Source organism: Aquarana catesbeiana, linkage group LG01, assembly GCF_042186555.1.
Source record: "Aquarana catesbeiana isolate 2022-GZ linkage group LG01, ASM4218655v1, whole genome shotgun sequence".
Classification (NCBI taxonomy): domain Eukaryota; kingdom Metazoa; phylum Chordata; class Amphibia; order Anura; family Ranidae; genus Aquarana; species Aquarana catesbeiana.
This window is the reverse complement of record NC_133324.1, coordinates 827,274,263-827,298,101: the sequence shown is the minus strand read 5'-3', so window position 1 is coordinate 827,298,101 and position 23,839 is coordinate 827,274,263. Positions and strand designations below refer to the sequence as shown.

Sequence of the window (23,839 nt, the reverse complement as noted above, 5' to 3'; positions counted from 1 at the left end):
TCTTGATTGGATAGATTGATAGCAGCACAGCCATTGGCTCCCGCTGCTGTTAATCAAATCCAATAATGCGGACGTCGGGGGCGGGCCGAGTCTTACACTCGGCGTCTATGGATGCCGAATGCTGCACTCGGGAGCGCGCCTGCAAGGTAACCCCCTCGGGAGAGCGCTTCTCCTAGGGGGTTACCTGATGTGGGGAGGAGCCGCGAGAGCCATCGGGGGACCCCAGAAGACGAGGATTGGGGCCACTCTGTGCAAAACGAGCTGCACAGTGGAGGTAAGTATGATATGTTTGTTATTTAAAAAAAAAAAAACTAACCCTTACAATCACTTTAAGTGGTTAAATGCTATTCAACTCCATTTTGGGAATTCAAGCTCAATCTCCAAATCCCTTAGGGCCCTTTAACACGTGCGGACCGTTCAGTTTTTTCAGCGGATCTGAATGGTCGCTCCATATATCTCTATGGAGCGATGGATGTCCGCTGACATCCGATCCGCTCCACAAAATCTAGATGGATGGATGTCCTATTTTCCATCCGTCTGGCGGATCGGATGAAAAAGGACAGGCGGTCCGTAATCATCCGATCCCCCCATAGAGGAAAGCGGTCTTTCTGACAGGTCCGTCCCTGCACAGTGTGCAGAGACGGACTTGTCATCCGCCGGAGCGATCCCTGCTGAGCAAGCTGCTGGGTGGATACGGATCCGCACGTCTGAATTATTCAATTCTCATTTCAGCAAGCATATGCAGAAGAAAGAGAACAAAAATTCCTCTGATAGTGTATTACTTCAACCTACAAACTTTTTATACACTCACATTTAAAACTATATAAAACATGCATCTAGCATTAAATGGCACCAGGTAAAGCTTTTGCAGCGGTCTCACTACCTCCACCCTGGTTGCGATTGCCGCTACATTCCCATCACTTCCTATCCTGATGTCCTGATGTCACATCCGTATACCGCGTAACAACGTTTTGTCATATCCGATTTTGTCACAAGGGGTCATGGCGTTTTTGTTTTTTGTTTGCGCTACTGTGGATTATTATTGGTGTATCCCTGATGATCTTTTCACTTTTGTGATCAAACATTTATTATATTGCAGCTTACCAATTCTTGGATGTGGCTGCATTAGTTTTCATTTTAGGCTTTATTTCTTTTATTTTCAACTGGTGATCTGACTAGTAGGTCTGTTGTATTTCAACAGAACAAACTGTCCTGCAAATGTATCAGTTAAGAGTGTTGAGACAAGCTATTTACCAAGAACAGATGTGCTTACAATGATCAGCTTTTATTTATTTATGTAAAACCTTTATCCCAAAAGGAAAAAATACAGTTGCTGTGACTGCTTGTATAACTTTAGCATGAGCTGGAGTTTGGCTTCAATTTGTTAGTGTATCTAAATCTGCTAGCCCATCTAACACTCCCCTACCCCCAGATTAACAATGCTGCTGTGCCCCTGTGTTCCTTCATCCAGAGTGGGGGCACTTTTATACAGCAGGTGTGCTACTGGCCAGATCACCAGGTGAAAACAGAAGAGGAAAAAGCCTAAAAATATTTAGACAAATATTGTAGCCGCCATATCTAACGATTGGAAAGCTGCAACATATCACATTTTTGGCTTTGGGTTTAATACCGCTTTAATCTTATTTTGTAAAAAAAAACATCCATAGCTACATTACTACACCAGATCAGCTATGATGGCAAAACATACACTTTTACCCTGTTTAGGAGACTCAGATAAATGTGGACACTAATAAACATTCTATGTTAAAGCATCACACTGACATATAAACAAGAATCCCAAAGGAGGTTTGGAGCAGTGTCAGTGTGTCAGTGAAGAAAATGATCCGCATACAGGGACCTTCTGCTGCTCTAAAGCTGGAGACTGCTCAGGAGATACACCATGCTCTCCTTGATGCAAATTATTCCTCATCATACACTATCCCCATTCTAAACAGAAGGAAATGGTTGCCTTTATCAACAAAGAAGCAACAGAAGGCATTTCTGTATCATGGGGCTGCAAATGCACAAACGGTATGTTATGTTACACCCAGAGGAAAGTACGAGACAGAGAGGACAGAAGATTGCAAGTTGGCCATCTGTGCCTCCAGTGTTACAGATTGCCTTCCATGGCTTATACAACACTTCTGTCTCATTCATTCTGGTGGTTCAAAATGCCATCATACATCACCACACATGGCATTGTGAAATATACAGATGAAAGCATGTCTAATGTCTGGAGTATATTATAAATTCAGCTCAGAAAAAGGACATATTTGCTGTGTACATTATCCATGTTAAATAATATATAATATTTACAATTTTTTTCCTGTTCTGTATGTTAAAATAAGAAAAGTTAGTTGATTGGTATATGACAGAATACAAGTATCTTGATCTGAAATACTTAAGAACCCCAAAAAGTCACAGAAACAATATCATTGTTACAGGAGCGTAACTAGAAATCACAGGGCTCGATAGCAAAATGTTATATGCCCCCCCCCAACAAAAAAATGGCGGGGCTTAAATTAAAAAGTGGGCGTGGCTCAAAGGGGTTGTGGTTCGAGTCTGAGATGAATGAGGGATGGAGGAAGGAAGGAAGGAAAGAAAGGAGGAAAGAAAGAAAGAAAGAAAGGAGGAAAGAAAGAAAGGAGGAAAGAAAGAAAGAAAGAAAGAAAGAAAGAAAGAAAGAAAGCGAGCCCAGATCCTACACCACAATAGCAATATATGTATTCCAGAAAGTTTAACAATCAACAGATAAAGATACTCCAAACACCTGGTGTTGGCGCTTCAATCACTCTCACCTGTGCCCAATGCAGCGTGACCAATGCCCAATGTGGCCTGTGTGTTCCCAATGCAGCGTGGCCTGCCCGTGCCCAATACAGCCTCACCTGTGCCCAATACTGCCTCACCTGTGCCCACTTGTGCCCAATGCAGCGTGTCCAGTGCCCAATGCAGAGTGACCTGCCTGTGTCCAATGCAGCATGTCCAGTGCCCAATGCAGCCTCACCTGTGCCCAATGCAGTGTGGCCTGCCCATGCCCAATACAGCCCCACCTGTTCCCAATACTGCCTCACCTTGCCCACCTGTGCCCAATGCAGCCTCACCTGTGCCCAATGCAGCATGACCTGTGCCCAATGCAGTGTGACCTGCCTGTGCCCAATGCAGCCTCACCTGTGCCCAATGTGGCCTGCCTGTTCCCAATGCAGCGTGGCCTGCCCGTGCCCAATACAGTCTCACCCGTGCCCACCTGTGCCCAATGCAGCCTCACCTGTGCCCAATACTGCCTCACCTGTGCCCAATGCAACATGACCCGTGCCCAATACAGCCTCACCTGTGCCCAATGCAGCCTCACCTGTGCCCAATGCAGCATGCACCATGCCCAATACTGCCTCACCTGTGCTGAATGCAGCCTCATCTGTGCCCAATGCAGCCTCATCTGTGCCCAATACTGCCTCACCTGTGCCCAATACAGCCTCACTTGTGCCCAATGCAGCCTCACCTGTGCCTACCTGTGCCCAATGCAGCCTCACCTGTGCCCAATGTAGCATGACCTGTGCACAATGCAGCCTCACCTGTGCAGAGAAAGAGGCAAGCCAGTGGTGGAACTACCGGGGAGGATGAGGAATGCATACTGCAGCCCTGAAATGGCTGTTGGTGAGCGTGGGGCTACCTCAGAGAGGGGGTCGAGCACCGCCCACACGGTCCCCCAGCCAGGGGAAGTGAGGAGAGGAAGAGGCGAGCTGTCCGTACGAGCAGAGAGCTGTAAGAGCTTTCATTTGAATTTCCTGTGTTCCCGGGCTCCCCGTCACATAGCCCCCACCTCTTGGCCCGGCACCTTTGATGACGTCACATGTCCCACATTGGACCGGCGTTCTGTCTATCAAAGGCGCCGGGCCAAGAGGTGGGGCTATGTGACGGTGAGCCCTGGGAACAGGAAATTCTCATGAAAGCTCTTACAGCTGAGATCTCTTCTCATACGGACAACTTGCCTCTTCCTCTCCTCACTTCCCCTGGCTGGGGGACCGTGCTGGCGGTGCTCACCCCCCCGCATTATGCATTCCTCATCCTCCCCATGGGCCCCTCTTGGCTGCGGGCCCCATAGCGACTGTGTGGCTCGCTATGGCGGTAGTTCCGCCACTGCATTGTTATATAGGTAGAATGTGATATTTTCATAAGTGGGTATCTACGCTGTTAAAATGAGGAGTAGGGATGAGCCCGATGTTTGAGTCGAACGTGAGTTCGACTCAAACATCCGAAGTTCGCCCGTTCGCCAAATACCGAACATTATACCAGACCTGAAGGGCCTGGAATGGATTTTGGGGGGACCCCCATGCAATTTTTTCACCCAACCTCCCCAAATCTTATCAAATTTTTTTCTTTCTGACACGGCTCTCACTCCACCATCTTACGGCATTCCGCCCTACATCGCTGCACGCCGCTGCTACACCCACCAGGTAACCAGCTGTTTTTTGCATTGCCATGGATCCCTCCAGGCAGACGCACCTCAATTTCATCCTCCCTCTTCCTTCATTCATGCTTTTATCAATACAGGTTGGACCTCCTGGCCTGGACCACCTGTTGGAGCACTCACCTCCACTGCCCCCAGACTGCCATCACCCCCCTGGGGCACCGCAACCCTCATAGGGAACTGGATGCACACAGTCTGGGGCATCATACAGGATTATTGCACTTGCTCACCGGGCCGTACCATAAAGAAAAAAACCCCTCCCTTTGGAGACCCGCAGTCTCCTGCCTGCATGGGCCTTCTCTCGGCCCTCTCCAGGTACATTATTATTCTCTTTTTTTGCATACATATCTCACATATCTATTTGTCCTGTCCCACATCGGGGGCATTTTTATAATCCACCCCTCCCTGGAACATACCTCTCCACCTGGTTGTAACATTCCCCTCTTACCCTTTTGGCCCCTTACAGATTGGAGCATACCTAGGATTACTCTTCTCCACTGTGGCTGTGTGGAGCCCTTTGCTGGGGAACTCTCTCTCAGGCCGCCCCGCCGGGTTTGGGTGTCACGGACCTGACGTGGACTGGGGGCGAGCGGTCCGCTGAAGTCCAGTGGTGTGTCTTTTTATCCCCCCAACAAAAAACCCCCCTTCTTTTTGAGGGCTTCTTTGGATACAATGCAGTAATACATGCCTCCCAAGCAACATAATATGGTCAGTACCTCAAATGTTTCTCACCATGTACAATATATTATCCTTTTGTAGTAGTATAGCTACACTATCCTATGATGTTACCGACCTTGTTGTACACACATTACTGTATAGTTTGTTCATTACTGTCTTTTTGATTTATAGACATACCTCTGTGCTTGCTGATCCCTATCAGACAACCCTGAGGAAGAGTTTATCTCAAAACGCGTTGGGTACTCTCTGTGTGTGTGCTCCATACACACCTGGAGTCCTATGATTGTGGATCTTCTGCATGTTGTATTGCCATGTTTCATGTTTGTAACTTGTATCCTGTACTTTATGCCAACTCATCTGTTGTACCCTAAATTTACCCGAATCCTTTTTTTTTTTTTTCAAGAAGCAGAATCAGTTTAACGTTCATTATACCGTCTCCTTCTCATTTTCACATCATTGTGGTACATTCTTATATCTTTATCTTATTTGCTTTCTTTGCCTGTTATTTATTTCTTCCCCCTTTTTTCTTTTCTCCCCCTCCCACTTCCTTTCCTTTATCAAAAGAGATTGAACTTTGACTAGTTTACATACAGTAAGTAAATAGAGATTTAGAGGTTACGTATACCAGCCTGGGGGTCATATACCCGCCTATGAGTCTATAAAGTGCCTAAGGGGCTCCCCGCGCCCATCTCCCATTGCCAGTATTACATAACCTAAACTGATTATCGTGGTCATAGTTCCTAGGTTATATACCCTTCCCTCCCACCTCCCCTCCCCTACCAGAGAACTCGTATTTTAATTACAGGTCTAACTTAAAAGAAAGACAGGCATTGGAGAGGAAGAAAAAAAAAAAAAAATACATACATTCCCTTCTCTCTCTTTTCTTTCCCTCCAGCTAGGATTCTATTCATGATTGTTAGGCCTGTTGGTTTGACCCCACTATGGCGCCTGTTTCGATCTACCATTACATTGCCTTGGTATACTAAGCAGGTTGGTGTTGTCTACCATCATTTTATTACCTATATTTCCTATTAAGGGCGGCCCAGCTTTTCCATCCACGGTCTCCACATTTTGTCAAATTCCTGGAGATTGCCCCTTTTAATATACTCAGTTCTTTCCCTACAGAGAGCTACATTTACTGTGGCCATCCAGTCTTTCACTGTGGGGGGCTCCTTAGACTGCCACCGTAAAGTTATCATTTTCCTAGCTTGAAACAGGCATCTCAAGATTGACAATGTAGTACTTTTTCTCTCCCCCTGTACCCGTCTATACCCCAGGATACATACTATAGCCTCCTTCTCCAATGAAATACCAAAAATATCTCTCAGACTATCAATCACCCCCTCCCAGTAACGGAACAGCTTGGGGCATCTCCACAACATGTGGATAAGATCCCCCGTCCCCCGACATCTGGGGCAGCTATCATTAGGTCTTCTTCCAAACTTAAAGAGCCGTTTAGGTGTATAGTAGGCTCTATTTAACAGCATCAGATGCGAGATCTTCTGTGGGGGGAGACTGATAGCAGGGGCCCTATCTCCAAGATTCTCTCCCATTGTGCCTGGGACAGTACTCCTATATCTTCTTCCCATTTCGCTCTTACAGCTTGCAGTAACCCCTCCTTATTAACTGTATTGCTCAATTGACCATAAATCTTAGATATTAACCCCTTAGTGGGGGTTACTTGAAGTACACTTTGGAATAAGGGCATTTCTTTCCACTCTAGAATCTGCTCCTTAAATTGAGCTTTGAGGGCATGCTCCAGTTGAAGATACGAAAAGAAGGTACTCGGCGAGAGATCGAATTCACGTTCCAACTCTGGGAATTTCTTTAGTGTATTACCTATATAAAGTTGTCTTAGATTTGTAATTCCTTGATTTTCCCACTCTCTAACTTTTCCTACTTTAAGAACTTCCTGTATATTTCGGTTATTCCAGATGGGAGTATAGTCAGTAAACCCATCATATCTCATCTGTTTTTTAACTGTTTTCCAGAGTTTCATTATCAGTTTGATTGTTGGATATTCATAATGAAAGGAATCAGCCTCCAGTGCTTCGATTATTGTGTTATGTAAGGCGCCTATTAATAAAATTCTGCCATTTGGGGTGCCTCCTCCCAGTGCCCCACACCCCACTAACTGCTGCAATTGGGTTGCTAAGAAGTAACGCTCCGGGTGAGGGAGGGCGAAGCCCCCATCCTGCACCGGTAACTGGAGTACCCGTAGCCGTATCCTGGCTTGTCTCCCTTTCCAAATCAGTTCCCTAAAGAGGCTCTCGATTTTCCAAAACCAGCTCTTGCATATCCACACTGGAGAGTTGTGCAGGACATACAGTAACTGTGGCATCCATATCATTTTTATTAAACTGCATCTTCCTGCCACTGATAGAGGAAGACGCTTCCATATACCTATCTTTTGTTTAAATTTCGTCAAGAGCGGAACAAGGTTCTTGTCAATATATTGATTAGGGTCCTTCGTTATGACAATTCCCAGGTACTTCAGTGCATTCACAATTACCAGCTGGGGCATTACCTGCCCTATAGGCTCACTTATTGGATCTATAGGCAACAACTCCGACTTTTCCCAGTTTATCTCTAGGCCTGAGAAGCTGCCAAATGACTCCACTATTCCCATTGCCCTTGACAATGAGTTGCTTGTATCTCCTAGGAAAAGTAAGATGTCGTCCGCGTATAACGCAATTCTTTCTTCGCCAGTCTTTCTCTGGAACCCAGTTATCTCAGAGCTCTCTCTTACGGAGATGGCCAGGGGCTCCATTGCCAGCGCAAAAAGCAATGGAGACAACGGACACCCCTGTCTCGTCCCCCTCTCCAGCTAAAACCAATCTGATAACTCATTGTTAATTTTTAATCTTGCCTTGGGTCTATCATAGAGCATTTTGATCCATCCGATAAACGAGGGACCAAATCCAAATTTCCAGAGGACTTCACCAAATATATCCCCACTCCACACTATCAAAAGCTTTGCACACATCTAGGGTCAACACAGCTCTTGAACCCTCATTCTCCGTAGGCGCTTGTAAATTCAAGAAGGTCCTTCTGATGTTCAGACTTGTAGATCTATTGGCAATAAATCCTGCTTGGTCCATATGGACCAGTTTATGAATAACTTTATTTAATCTAATTGCCAAGACTTTAGCCAGAATTTTTGCATCAGTACACAAAAGGGAGATTGGCCTATAGGCGGCCACATCCAGAGGGTCCTTCCCGTCTTTTTGGAGCATTATAATAGTTGCCTCCAGCATCGAGGCAGGCAGGTGTCCCCCTCTAAGTGCCCCTTCCAATGCTTTCAGCAACTCTGGAATTAAGACATCGCCATAATATTTATAGGCCTCTATTGGAAGGCCATCCGGGCCCGGGGATTTTGAGTTTGCCATACTGGCTATCGCTACTTGCAGTTCTGCAAGAGTTACTGGGGCTTCTAATAGATCCCTTTCCTCTTGTGATATTGACGGTATTGCTAGGTTTCCCAAGAATTCCTCCATCAGATCTTCCATTCCTTTTTTCTGAGAGGTATAAAGATTTTTATAATAGTCCCTAAATACTTGCACTATCTTTGGAGTGTTTGAAAATATATCTCCTCCTGCAGATTTAATGGCGAGGATAGTGGATGGAGCTGTATTGGACTTTACCAACTGTGCCAGCAACCTTCCCACTCTTTCACCCTCCACCGAGGAAGCCTGGCGCTGGAGTAAATACCGAGTCTCTGCTTTCTGCATAACGACTACCTTATACTCTTGTTGTTTATCTAGCCAAAATGTTTCCTGTTCTGGGGTTGGATCATTAATATAATTATTTTCAGCCTCGAGCACCTCTCTTAAAATTTTTTCTTCCCCAATCCTAGCCTCTTTATTAAATTTGGCCAAGTGCTGTATTAGAACACCCCTAAAGAAAGCCTTCAGAGCGCCCCACATCACAGCAGGCGGTACCGTTCCTTCATTGATTTCAACAAACTCTTTCAGTTTAGGGAGAACCCCATCTGGATTTTTGATCAATTCGAACCAATACGGATTTATTTTTCACTCCTTCCGGGGATTGTTCCCTCCTATCTTCAACGTAACCACCACGGGGGAGTGGTCCGATATACCTCTTGGCAAGTATATAATTCTTTCAGTAATCTGCAGTGCTCTATCATTCCCAATAACTAAGTCTATCCTTGAGAGGGCAGCGTACGAAGCGGAGTAACAAGAAAACTGCAAGACACCCGGGTTTCGCACCCTCCACAGATCTATTAATCCCACTTCATCCAGGAATTGACTCAAACGACTTTTCACCATGGCCTTAGAAAGAGACCGTACAGGAAATCTATCCAACCTACTATCCAGGGTCTCGTTGAAGTCGCCAACAACTATGATCGGCACCCCATTTTTATCTAGCAGAAATTCATTCAGTCTAAGCAAGACCTCCAAGTTAAAGGGCGGGGGGATGTATATATTTACCACCACGAACATAGTACTATCAATTGAGCAATATAGAAAAATATATCGACCCCCCTTGTCTATACTGGATTGCCTGCAGGAAAACTTCACCCCTGTTTTCACCATGACGCTTACCCCCCTACTATATGAGGAGTAAACCGTGTGAAATTGGCATTGATATTTCCGTGACTGTAGTTGCTGGAATGTATTTTTAGTTAAATGGGTTTCCTGCAGGCAGACCACTTCTACCCCACTCTGCTCCATCATGGAGAGTACTGCCATCCTTTTGAGAGGTGTCCCCAGTCCCCTGACATTCCAGGAGCCTATTTTTAAAGTTTTAACTTGTATCAGGATACCCAACAAATATATATACTAACCAAGTGGCCAAGTCTAAAATAAGTAAATAAATTCATTATAATCTAAAACTTTAACACCCCTCTCTATCTTTCAATATTTTAAACAGTAAGCTCGGTGCCATTACTACTTCCAATTCATTAGTGAGTTTAAGTGACATGCTTATCCTAGCCATATCGTAACCAATCTAAGTAAGTAATTACTGACAAACCCTTTCTTGTGTAGCTTAAGTGCCATTTTCTTGCAAACATAATTTTGTGTGTAATCCTGGATCCAACCTAAGTAAATTCCAGTGGTATAACTACTTTCTATAAGTGCTTTACCAAACCTACCATCCCCCACCCTCCCTTCCCCCCTGACCTTAAATATCCCCCCCCTCTCCTACCTCCAATCCCTCGCCCCTCCCTCCCCCCCACCTATCTAGGTAACCCCCCAGGGGGTTTAAAGTAACCGGATCCCATACTACCTGTATCACACCATAACTCCCATACTTCATTCCCATCTAACACTCCTCATACAGCAACTGTGTGTAACAATCCCCCCCCCCCCCCCAAGAAGGAAAAAAAACAAAAAAAACACAACAAAAGCCATAGCAATAATACCTTTTGATATCCTATACAGCCTGCCCCACACCTGCCCCTCTACGGGGTATCTAAAAATTTCTCTTTATTTTCCTCCAGCCACTTCTCAACTCCAGCTGGAGATTCAAAAAACTGGGTTCCCCCTAGTGCTGTTACACGTAACCTTGCGGGGTAAAGAAGGGCATAGGACAACTTAAATTTTTGTAGGGTACGTTTAGACTGTATGAACTCCGCTCTACACCTCTGCAGGTCCGGCGAGAAATCAGAGTAAAACGATATCCTAACACCATTAAAAAAGATATTTCCCGCCTCCCTTGTTTTTCGCAGCAGCATCACTTTGTCCTAGTAATTAAGAAACTTCATAAGTAGAGGTCTAGGGTGACCCCCAGCTGGAGGGGCCCTAAAGGGGATCCTGTGTGCTCTTACTATAGAGAACGTATTTGAAAATGATTCTTTTCCGAAAAGTTCTATCAGCCAATTTTCTAGGAACAACATAGGGTTAACACCCTCACTTTTTTCAGGCAGACCCACCAGCCTCACATTATCCCTTCGACTTCTGTTCTCCAATTCATCCAGTTTGGAGGCTTGCTTGGTTAACTGTTCCTTCATCTTTTTCATTTCTTTAACTAGAGGGGACATATCATCTTCCAGTAGGCTAACTCTACCTTCCAGGGCTGATGTTCTTTCTGCAGTTTTTTTGTAGATCCTGTCTGACCAATAGGGATGAGCCGAACACCCCCCTGTTCGGTTCGCACCAGAACATGCGAACAGGAAAAAAGTTTGTTCGAACATGCGAACACCGTTAAAGTCTATGGGACACGAACATGAATAATCAAAAGTGCTAATTTTCAAGGCTTATATGCAAGTTATTGTCATAAAAAGTGTTTGGGGACCTGGGTCCTGCCCCAGGGGACATGGATCAATGCAAAAAAAAGTTTTAAAAACGGCCGTTTTTTCAGGAGCAGTGATTTTAATAATGCTTAAAGTCAAACAATAAAAGTGTAATATCCCTTTAAATTTCGTACCTGGGGGGTGTCTATAGTGTGCCTGTAAAGGGGCGCATGTTTCCTGTGTTTAGAACAGTCTGACAGCAAAATGACATTTTGAAGGAAAAAACTCATTTAAAACTACCCGCGGCTATTGCATTGCCGACAATACACATAGAAGTTCATTGATAAAAACGGCATGGGAATTCCCCAAAGGGGAACCCCGAACCAAAATTAAAAAAAAAAAATGACGTGGGGGTCCCCCTAAATTCCATACCAGGCCCTTCAGGTCTGGTATGGATATTAAGGGGAACCCCGGCCAAAATTTAAAAAAAAAAATGACGTGGGGTTCCCCCTAAATTCCATACCAGACCCTTCAGGTCTGGTATGGATTTTAAGGGGAACCCCGCGCCAAAAAAAAAAAAAAAAACGGCGTGGGGTCCCCCCAAAAATCCATACCAGACCCTTATCCGAGCACGCAACCTGGCAGGCCGCAGGAAAAGAGGGGGGGATGAGAGTGCGGCCCCCCCTCCCTCCTGAACCGTACCAGGCCACATGCCCTCAACATTGGGAGGGTGCTTTGGGGTAGCCCCCCAAAACACCTTGTCCCCATGTTGATGAGGACAAGGGCCTCATCCCCACAACCCTGGCCGGTGGTTGTGGGGGTCTGCGGGCGGGGGGCTTATCGGAATCTGGAAGCCCCCTTTAACAAGGTGACCCCCAGATCCCGGCCCCCCCCCATTTCACGAAAAAAGTGTCAAAAATGTTAAAAATGACAAGAGACAGTTTTTGACAATTCCTTTATTTAAATGCTTCTTCTTTCTTCTATCTTGCTTCATCTTCTGGTTCTTCTGGCTCTTCTGGTTCTTCTGGTTCTTCCTCCGGCGTTCTCGTCCAGCATCTCCTCCGCGGCGTCTTCTGTCTTCTTCTCCTCGGGCCGCTCCGCACCCATGGCATGGGGGGGAGGCTCCCGCTCTTCTCTTCTTCTCTTCTTCTTTTCTTCTTTTCTTCTTTTCTTCTCTTCTTCTCTTCTTCTTCATTTTCTTCTCCGGGCCGCTCCGCAATCCATGCTGGCATGGAGGGAGGCTCCCGCTGTGTGACGGCGCTCCTCGTCTGACAGTTCTTAAATAACGGGGGGCGGGGCCACCCGGTGACCCCGCCCCCCTCTGACGCACGGTGACTTGACGGGACTTCCCTGTGACGTCACGGGGAATGCCACAGGGAAGTCCCGTCAAGTCACCGTGCGTCAGAGGGGGGCGGGGTCACCGGGTGGCCCCGCCCCCCGTTATTTAAGAACTGTCAGACGAGGAGCGCCGTCACACAGCGGGAGCCTCCCTCCATGCCAGCATGGATTGCGGAGCGGCCCGGAGAAGAAAATGAAGAAGAAGAGAAGAAGAGAAGAAAAGAAGAAAAGAAGAAAAGAAGAAGAGAAGAAGAGAAGAGCGGGAGCCTCCCCCCCATGCCATGGGTGCGGAGCGGCCCGAGGAGAAGAAGACAGAAGACGCCGCGGAGGAGATGCTGGACGAGAACGCCGGAGGAAGAACCAGAAGAACCAGAAGAGCCAGAAGAACCAGAAGATGAAGCAAGATAGAAGAAAGAAGAAGCATTTAAATAAAGGAATTGTCAAAAACTGTCTCTTGTCATTTTTAACATTTTTGACACTTTTTTCGTGAAATGGTAGGGGTACATATGTACCCCCTTACCATTTCACACAGGGGGGGGGCCGGGATCTGGGGGTCACCTTGTTAAAGGGGGCTTCCAGATTCCGATAAGCCCCCCGCCCGCAGACCCCCACAACCACCGGCCAGGGTTGTGGGGATGAGGCCCTTGTCCTCATCAACATGGGGACAAGGTGTTTTGGGGGGCTACCCCAAAGCACCCTCCCAATGTTGAGGGCATGTGGCCTGGTACGGTTCAGGAGGGAGGGGGGGCCGCACTCTTGTCCCCCCCTCTTTTCCTGCGGCCTGCCAGGTTGCGTGCTCGGATAAGGGTCTGGTATGGATTTTTGGGGGGACCCCACGCCGTTTTTTTTTTTTTTTTTTGGCGCGGGGTTCCCCTTAAAATCCATACCAGACCTGAAGGGTCTGGTATGGAATTTAGGGGGAACCCCACGTCATTTTTTTTTTTTAATTTTGGCCGGGGTTCCCCTTAATATCCATACCAGACCTGAAGGGCCTGGTATGGAATTTAGGGGGACCCCCACGTCATTTTTTTTTTTAAATTTTGGTTTGGGGTTCCCCTTTGGGGAATTCCCATGCCGTTTTTATCAATGAACTTCTATGTGTATTGTCGGCAATGCAATAGCCGCGGGTAGTTTTAAATGAGTTTTTTCCTTCAAAATGTCATTTTGCTGTCAGACTGTTCTAAACACAGGAAACATGCGCCCCTTTACAGGCACACTATAGACACCCCCAGGTACGAAATTTAAAGGGATATTACACTTTTATTGATTGACTTTAAGTATTATTAAAATCACTGCTCCTGAAAAAACGGCCGTTTTTAAAACTTTTTTTTGCATTGATCCATGTCCCCTGGGGCAGGACCCAGGTCCCCAAACACTTTTTATGACAATAACTTGCATATTAGCCTTTAAAATTAGCACTTTTGATTTCTCCCATAGACTTTTAAAGGGTGTTCCGCGGCATTCGAATTTGCCGCGAACACCCCAAATTGTTCGCTGTTCGGTGAACTTGCGAACAGCCAATGTTCGAGTCGAACATGAGTTCGACTCGAACTCGAAGCTCATCCCTACTGACCAATGTCAAATCTTTTTTCACACCCTTCATCTGTTCACAAAGTTCTTTAAGCGAACTGCTACATACGCTTACTGCCTTGAATACATCCATTAGAGTTGGTTCTTTCTCTGAGGGTAGGGTAGGGTCGGATGATATGCCCATATTTGCAATCTGAGCGCTCGGCCCCTGGCCTCTATTATTATTCGTTTTGGTTGACTGGGCCATTGAAGCTACAACGGCTGGCTGTGGCTGGACCTGGGGCTGGCCCTGACGTCTCCTATCGGAAGTGCCCCCCTGTTGTGTGACCCCTTCTTTGGGGGGGGTCACAGCAGGGGAGTGGGCATATTGCTCCAATTTTGCTGCTGCTGCTGCCGCCACTGATTGCTGAGGATTTTTATCCTTTGCAGAGCGCAAATGCTGCATCATATACTCCTAAAGAAAAAAAAAAAAAACAGCCCAGTACACCCAAGCAATAAGACAGCAGCTGGTAGTCACAGTAATGACCAGCACCCTGTATTTTTACACGCTTTTGTTAATTCGGCCAAAAATAGCGCTGCACTCCCAGCTGGCCTCTCCGTTGGTTCCGACCGAGAGTTAGCACTACAATGTCTTACTGTTAACCAAGCCCCACTTAAGTGCAATAACCTGTGTAGTAGCTAAAATAGCTTCAAGGAAAAAAATAGGGCATGAGTAAACTTAGCACGTACACTATTCCAGTTATTCTTACAAAATATTCCAGCAGTTCTTTACACATATAGGCAATATTTTGCAAGAAGAAAATTGAATAGCTAAGGGACAGTTTAGACTCCCATGTCCAGAATCCTGGGACTATGTGCCCTTTTGCTTTACACCTTCGCTAGTACAGTGATTAAGAGTCTCACAAGTAACTCGCCTACAAGCTTCTCAGTTTGGTGTGGGTTCTGGGTCGACCTTATGCCTAAGTAGCCAAGGTAACAACCAATTAATTTAAGGAGAGAAAAAAAAGAAAAAAGGGACAGGGACTGTTATGGGACTGTTATGATGAACTTTCTCGCACCTGTTCCTATTATCCACTTATGAAAAACATCATGACAGTTTTAACAGTTTGCTAATTAAACAGCATAAGGTCTTGCAAAAGGCATCGATTTCTTTTCCCTTCCTTATCCCAAAAACAGGACACTTAATTTGTGCTTAACACTTCAGTCCCAGTCACCATGCAGGGAAAGTTCCACTAGACAGCAGCAGGATTATTAAATCTGTACTAGGTTATCCAAATACTCATCTTTAAAAGATCTCATCCTTTGGATCCCTTGGAAAATCTCCAGATCTTGCTCCAATGGACGAGCGTTGATTGTTACAGCCCGCGCTCGCCACTCATCTGCCGCTTCCCGAGTGTCTCCCGGCGGCGTGTGACGTCACTCCCAGCTGTCCCGCAGAGCATTCGGCCGCTCTGCAGAGATCGAAGACGTGTCAAGAAAGATGGGGAAAGCAGGAGCAGAGCGTCTCCACACTCTCAGTCCAGCGAGACACAGCTCACTGCTCAGGGCTCGTATGCTGCGCACTCTCCACCACGACACCGTTCAGCCTGAGCTTCCATTGACCGGAGGAGCAGGGGTGGTAGAGGAGGGGGAGGACACACAGCACCTTCTTACTCACTCCATCCCGCAGCACCACTCACAACCGCCCATCCGGTCACACCCCACCCAGCATCCTTACCCTAATAAACACCTAAACTTTTGCAATCAAACCTATACCTACTATACTCCTTATTATACTCTATTACTCATGAGTAGGTGTCCCCTTTAAAGTCCCGTAAGAGGATCAAATTTCCATTTCTCCCTGAATTTTGGAATGTGAGTCCACCTCACTCAATAGACCAACATCGCACCACCACCCTGTATTGACAAATCTTATCAAATTGGTTCAGCACCCCTCTACTAGCATAAGTAGCTTTATATAATGGTAGAGTTGTATTAATTAGAGCCTTCCAGGCAGAAACAGTAGGAGCTACAGTCTCACCTGTGCCCACCTGTGCCCAATGCAGCCTCATCTGTGCCCAATACTGCCTCACCTGTGCCCAATGCAGCGTGACCCGTGCCCAATACAGCCTCACCTGTGCCCACCTATGCCCAATGCAGCCTCACCTGTGCCCAATGCAGCCTCATCTGTGCCCAATACTGCCTCACCTGTGCCCAATGCAGCGTGACCCGTGCCCAATACAGCCTCACCTGTGCCCACCTGTGCCCAATGCAGCCTCACCTGTGCCCAATGCAGTCTCACCTGTGCCCAATACTGCCTCACCTGTGCCCAATGCAGCCTCACCTGTGCCCAATGCAGCATAGACCATGCCCAATACAGCCTCACCTGTGCCGAGTGCAGCCTCATCTGTACCCAATGCTAACTCATCTGTGCCCAATACTGCCTCACCTGTGCCCAATACAGCCTCACTTCTGCCCAATGCAGCCTCACCTGTGCACAATACTGCCTCACCTGTGCCCAATGCAGCCTCACCTGTGCCCAATGTAGCGTGACCCGCGCACAATGCAGCCTCACCTGTGCAGAGAAAGAGGCAAGCCAGTGGCCAGTGGTGGAACTACTGGGGAGGATGAGGAATGCATACTGCAGCCCTGAAATGGCTGTTGGTGAGCGTGGGGCTACCTCAGAGAGGGGGTCGAGCACCGCCCACACGGTCCCCCAGCCAGGGGAAGTAAGGAGAGGAAGAGGCGAGCTGTCCGTATGAGCAGAGAGCTGTAAGAGCTTTCATTTGAATTTCCTGTGTTCCCGGGCTCTCCGGCCCCACCTCTTGACCTCTTGGCCCGGCACCTTTGATGATGCCACATGTCCCGCATTGGACCGGCATTCTGTCTATCAAAGGCGCCGGGCCAAGAGGTGGGGCTATGTGACGGTGAGCCCTGGGAACACAGGAAATTCTAATGAAAGCTCTTACAGCTGAGATCTCTGCTCGTATGGACAGCTTGCCTCTTAACCTCCTCACTTCCCCTGGCTGGGGGACCGTGCGGGTGGTGCTCACCCCCCCCCGCATTATGCATTCCTCATCCTCCCCATGGGCCCCTCTTGGCTGCAGGCCCCATAGCGACCGTGTGGCTCGCTATGGCGGTAGTTCCGCCACTGCATTGTTATATAGGTAGAATGTGATATTTTCATAAGTCGGTATCTACACTGTTAAAATGAGAAGTAGGGATGAGCCCGATGTTTGAGTCGAACGTGAGTTCGACTCAAACATCCGAAGTTCGCCCGTTCGCCAAATACCGAACATTATGGCGCGTTGGTGGGAAATTCGAGTGCCTGCAGAACACGCCATAGTGAGCGGTGAGACCGTCAATGCACTGTGAGATCGCAGTGCATTGACGGCTGCTGATTGATCAAAACATGCACCTGACCTGCATGCTTTGGCCAATCACAGCGCTTTCTGCTGTGAGAGCCATGATTGGCCAAAGGCAGGGTGCCTTTGGCCAATCATAGCTCAGGGGGCTGAGTCCACGCTCCACGCTATGTTAGGCTGCTTACATAGCAGCCGTACATAGTTTTATGAATGAGAGCAGCAAAATTACATTTGTAAAGGAAAAACTGCTTGCGGCTGTAATGTATTACCGGATCCTGGCAATATAGATAAAAATCATGGGAAAAAATGGCATGGGCCCCCCTGCAGTCCATTACCAGGCCCTTTGGGCCTGGTATGGATATTATGGGGAACCCCGCCCGAAAATGTAAAAAAAAAAATTGCGTGGGGGTCCCCCCAAAATCCATACCAGACCTGAAGTCTGGTATGGCTATTAAGGGGAACCTTGTGCCAAAATAAACAAAAAAAGGCATAGGGGTCCCCCAAAATCCATACCAGACCCTTATACGAGCACACAACCTGGCAGGCCACGGGAAAAGGGGGGATGAGAGAGCGCCCCCCCTCCTGAACTGTACCAGGCCACATGTCCTCAACATGGTGTTTTGGGGTCAAGGACCTCATCCCCACAACCCTCGCCTGGTGGTTTTGGGGGTCTGCGGGCGGGGTGGCTTATCAGAATTTGGAAGCCCCCTTTAACAAGGGGACCCCCAGATCCCGCCCCCCCATGTGAATGGGTATCAGGTACATTGTACCCCTACACATTCACCAAAAAATGTAAAAAAGACAGGAGACAGTTTGGGACAAGTCCTTTATTAACCACTTCCCGCCAGAATCATAACAAGGCAGGTTGGCTCCCCTGGGCGTGCTATCGTAGCTGTACATCGGCTATGTAACATGCTGTAGCAGGCACGCGCGTGTCTCTGGAGCCGGCACGTGCGCCCAGTGGGCGCGATGACTGCTGGGCACCCGCGATCACACGTGACAGAGCGAGAACTGCGATCTCTGTGTGTAAACACACAAATCCCGGTTCTGTCAGGGGAGAGGAGAGAGATTGTGTGTTCCTACTAAGTAGGAACAACAGTCTCTCTCTCCTCCTCTCTTCAGCCACATCCGCCCACAGTTAGAAACACACACATAGGGAACACAGTTAACCCCTTGAGCGCCCCAAGTGTTAACCCCTTTCCTGCCAGTGACATTTATACAGCAATCAGCTGTGGCTATTTTTAGCTCTGATCGCTGTATAAATGTCACTGGTCCCAAAAAAAGTGTCAAAAGCGTCCAATGCGTCCGTTGCAATGTTGCAGTCCTGATAAAAAACACAGATCACTGCCATTACTAGTAAAAAAAAATAATAATAAAAATGCCATAAATCTGTCCCCTATTTTGTAGATGCTATAACTTTTGCGCAAACCAATCAAACCAATCAATATACGCTTATTGCTAGTTTTTACCAAAAATATGTAGAAGAATACATATTGGCCGAAATGTGTTTTTTTTGGATATTTATTATAGCAAAAAGTACAAAATATTGTGTTTTTTTCAAAATTGTCACTCTATTCTTGTTTATAAAAAATAAAAACCGCAGAAGTGATCAAATACCATCAAAAGAAAGCTTCATTTGTGGGGGAAAAAAAAAAGGACAAAAATTTTGTTTGGGTACAAGTGCAATTGTCAGTTAAAGCGACAAATTGCCATATCGCAAAAAATGGCCTGGTCAGGAAGGGGGCAAATCCTTCCGGGGCTGAAGTGGTTAAAAAAAAAAGCGTCCCACAATGTCCATTCATCTTCAATCACAGTGTCCTACAGACCAAGGAAAAGAAGAAACCTAGAAAAATTTTGCCTCCATAGGAGGCATTCCAGCGACTGCAGGCTTTTTGCATTGACAGCTGTTATATAGCTGAGGGCGGGGCCACCCGGTGACGTAAACAAATGACCCCGCCCTATCTGATGTGACGTCACATGACGCGACACCAGAAGGGGGCGGGGTCATCCGTTTACATCACCGGGTTGCCCTGCCCTCAGCTATATAACAGCTGTCAATGCAAAAAGCCTGCAGTCGGCAGGACGCCTCCCGTAGACGCAGAGTTTTTCTGTTTTTTTCTCGGTCCGTTGGATGCTTTTGTTGAATATGTAGGGGTACAATGTACCTGATACCCATTCACATGGGGGGGGCGGGATCTGGGGGTCCCCTTGTTAAAGGGGGCTTCCAAATTCCGATAAGCCCCCCCCGCCCGCAGACCCCCACAACCCAGGGCGAGGGTTGTGGGGATGAGTCCCTTGTCCCCAAATCACCCTGCCCATGTTGAGGGCATGTGGCCTGGGACAGTTCAGGAGGGGGTGCTCTCTCGCCCCCCCCTTTTCGTGCGGCCTGCCAGGTTGCGTTTTTGGATAAGGGTCTGGTATGGATGTCGGGGGGCCCCTACGCCTTTTTAAAAAAATTTGGCGCAGGGTTCCCCTTAATATCCATACCAGACCTGAAGGGCATGGAATGGATTTTGGGGGGACCCCCATGCAATTTTTTCACCCAACCTCCCCAAATCTTATCAAATTGGTTCAGCACCCCTCTACTAGCATAAGTAGCTTTATATAATGGTAGAGTTGTATTAATTAGAGCCTTCCAGGCAGAAACAGTAGAAGCTACAGGTTGTTTCCACAACAAGATAATAATTTTCCTAGCATTATAAAAAAAGCAAGGAGAGTAGAGTACATATCACTTTCGTAGGCGCTAGAGAATCCACCAGGCCATGGTAGCCCTTCCTCGAACCACAAACTGGTGAGCAATTGTCCGAACAGATCTGACTTCACAAGTAATAAGGCTTTTTATAAAGCCTGTTTTTTGCTAGTGTTTGGCAGTTCTATGAAGCAGATCATCACAATGTAACTTACAAACAAAGAGGAACTATTGTTGTTATGCAGGATTTATATAGCACCAATAGTTTGTGCAGTACTTTACAAATTAGAAGATAGTATAGTTAATGCAAGACAAGTGGGTAAACTCTTTTTGGTAAGACTGTAATTTCAATGACGTCCCAGTGAGCAACTTTTAGAATAAAATAAATTTATTTCTGAATCTGCTATAAAATCTTGTTTGCAGATGGCTATACAACAGATGACATCGAGTTCTACTGGAATGGGGGAGATAAAGCAATCACGGGAGTAGAGAAGATTGAGCTGCCTCAGTTCTCCATTATTGATTACAAAATGGTCTCAAAGAAAGTAGTGTTTTCTACTGGTAAGGATTCAGCAAAACAGGTTTAGAAATAGATATTAATGTGACTTGTTTATTTTTACATGTTTGCTTTTTTTTCCAGGTTCTTATCCTAGGCTGTCATTGAGCTTCCGACTTAAAAGAAATATTGGATACTTCATCTTACAAACCTACATGCCTTCCACACTCATTACTATTCTTTCCTGGGTGTCTTTCTGGATCAACTATGATGCATCTGCTGCAAGAGTGGCACTAGGTAAGGTTATTTCAGTTTACAGCAAACCATATAACATATAACATGCACATATTAATAATATAGTTCATTACTTTGCATAGAAAGCAACATAGTAGAGCCTTCTTATTGCTATTTTCATGCCATTACCTCCATTATAAATCCAAATAATAAGGGGGTTTATTCTTCTTTTAGGGTAGTGGGCAAACAAGCAAATCATGTCCTTTAAGAAGATTTTGTTGTCCTTCACATTGGTTTAGTGACGGGCTTTTTGGTTCATTTAAAGTAGAACTATGGCCAGGCTATGTACATTTAAATATTTGCACTAAATAAACATTAAAACAAGCCCTCACTGATCTCTATGGCTGCACTGCTTCTATTGTGAACTCGATGATGAATTACTCCACAGTGGCTCTAACTACAAAGGCTAGTAGGGGTTTATTTTAATGGGTAGCTCCACTTAATTTGAAAAAAAACATAGCATGTACAATTGCTACACAAGTTATATTGTAATTGAATGTTATTAAAAAATACCTATCCTTTTCAATCTGCAGTGCAGTAATTTTCAGTAAAACTCAATGCAGTGAGGCAACCTGGAGGTGTTCTATACACACTCTGGGCTAAGATATAAACCATATTTTAGGTAACCTCGGCTGCAAAAATTTCATTTTTGGTAACATACTGCCTTCACCAGTGGTCAGAGCATTGGTGTGATTGATGGGGGGATATATGAATGTTCTGTATTTATGCTTTAGTTTGAAGTTTACTCCTAGCTTGATAAAGGGCTAGACACAGTTCGAAATGTTGGTATGTAAAATGGGAGCCTGAACAAAATGTCTTAATGGTAAGTAGATATGGTTTAGTGCCCCTGCTGTAAAGTGCTAAGATTCACTGAGGAGATCTTTATCATATGCTCTAGACCATTAAAGCAGTGCATTGATCACAAGATTTATTTCAAGCTCATGTTTTCTAGCCTCATCCACTCCTCCCCTGAGTTGCAGCATTAAATCTTTTATGAGTGGATAGAATGAGTAGAATGAGTTGTACTTAATAGTTTGTAGCAGTGAAATCTCATTTACTTACAACCCAAATTCCAAAAAAGTAGCTGCAATCAATTTCAAAGTTACCTTATTTTGTTTGCTAAAATGGTACATTTTCTCAGTTCAAACCTTTGATATGTTTTCTATTTTCTACGGTGAATAAAATATGGGCTTATGAGATTTGCAAATCATTGCATTTTGTTTTTATGTAGATTTTACACAGCATCCCAACTTTTTGGGAATTGAAGTTGTATATTTGGCTCTAGGAGCTTTTGGTGTTCTTATTGTATTGCATCAGCAAACATCTACAAATATAACCACAGGGAACATACTTTATGAGTAGCAGGCCTCTAGCAAATTACAATGTGATGCTATGAATCACAGTGTTGTTTTTCCTTTGGTAAATATACCTCTTTTTGGGAAAAGGTAGACAGCCCTAGGATGATTGAAAGGTTTTTTTTTTATATCCAAGAAAAATATTCATGCCAGTATCATATGCATGTTTAGGAGTTTAGGCTTATTGGTCTTCTAAAATTATATTGAGGTTGTATTGACAGTACAGTGTATATATAAACTCATCCTCATCGTACTCAAGCTTCATTGAAAATATGTTACCCTTTACATACACAGCCTACTGTGCAGAAATGTGGGTGTGTACCTGACAAGAATAGATCATTGAGTCATGCATAACTTCTTCTTATAGGAATCACCACTGTGCTGACAATGACTACCATCAGTACCCATCTCCGAGAAACCCTACCAAAGATCCCTTATGTCAAGGCTATAGACATCTACCTAATGGGATGCTTTGTATTTGTGTTCTTGGCATTGCTGGAATATGCTTTTGTGAACTACATCTTCTTTGGAAAAGGACCTCAGCTACAGAAGAAAGCAGCAGAAAAAGCAGAGAAAGCAAATATTGAAAAGAATAAACTCCAGGTAATGGGGAAATAAACAATGTTGTTGACAAAAGGAAATTCACGGTGCTGAAAAAAAAAGCACCCTTATAGAATTGCAAATATCTCACCACATTACCATGACAGAGAGAGGTCTATGTCTGGTTTGGGATAGCAGGGTGTTCTATTGAAAGATAACAAATGCCAAAAGCAGTGGCGGCCCATCCATTAGGGGCGCGTGGGCGCCACCCCCCATCCATGCGTCTGGCCCCCTAATCTACATGCAGGGCGCCGGATTCATGAATTCCAATGTTTTTTTGGGTTTTTTTGAAGGATGTGATTAGAGCCAGAGGCTCTGATAGGCTTCAAAAAAGGGTGGGCTTGGGACGCAGAGCACTGCGCTCTGAGCCTACCCAGCTGTGTGACAATAGCGAATGAATATTCTCTATATTCACACTGATTCTCCTTCCAGCCAATCAGGAAGTGGGTCTGAGACCCGTTTCACAATTGCCCAAAAGGAGAAGCGTTCTGATTGGCCGCCGAGGGGGAAGACGGAAGCCGTTGTGATGCCTACGGAGGAGAGCAGGGGAAGGGGAAGCCACCCGTGAGGCCGAGGAGGAGAGCAGGGGAAGGAGAAGCCACTGCCATTCACCCGGGTGAAGTGCTGCCCGCCATAGATGGGGTAAGTGCTCTGGAGCTGCTGAAAATTACCAACAGCTGCCACTGGTTAAAAGGTTTGGAAGACAGCTTGATTTAGGAACATGCTAGTTTTGATCGAACAGGTAAATGCCTAGAATATGTGGCTTAAATTGGAACTAGAATAAGACCAATTTATTTGATAGAGTAAGGGAAGCATAAGAAGGAATGATGTTTTTGCAAAGTGCAGAATAACCC

General features: G+C 45.9%; 1 protein-coding gene across 1 annotated transcript in view; it reads left to right on the top strand.

Annotated features, from left to right (window-relative positions):
• The window catches only part of GABRB1 (gamma-aminobutyric acid type A receptor subunit beta1), a 1,024,548-nt gene that overhangs the window by 981,827 nt on the left and 18,882 nt on the right, over positions 1-23,839 (top strand). Inside the window, exons 6-8 of the mRNA XM_073608488.1 lie at positions 20,664-20,801; positions 20,881-21,033; positions 22,753-22,988. Of these exons, the coding sequence (XP_073464589.1) occupies positions 20,664-20,801; positions 20,881-21,033; positions 22,753-22,988 (527 nt within the window). The remainder of the gene's footprint in view (positions 1-20,663; positions 20,802-20,880; positions 21,034-22,752; positions 22,989-23,839) is intronic.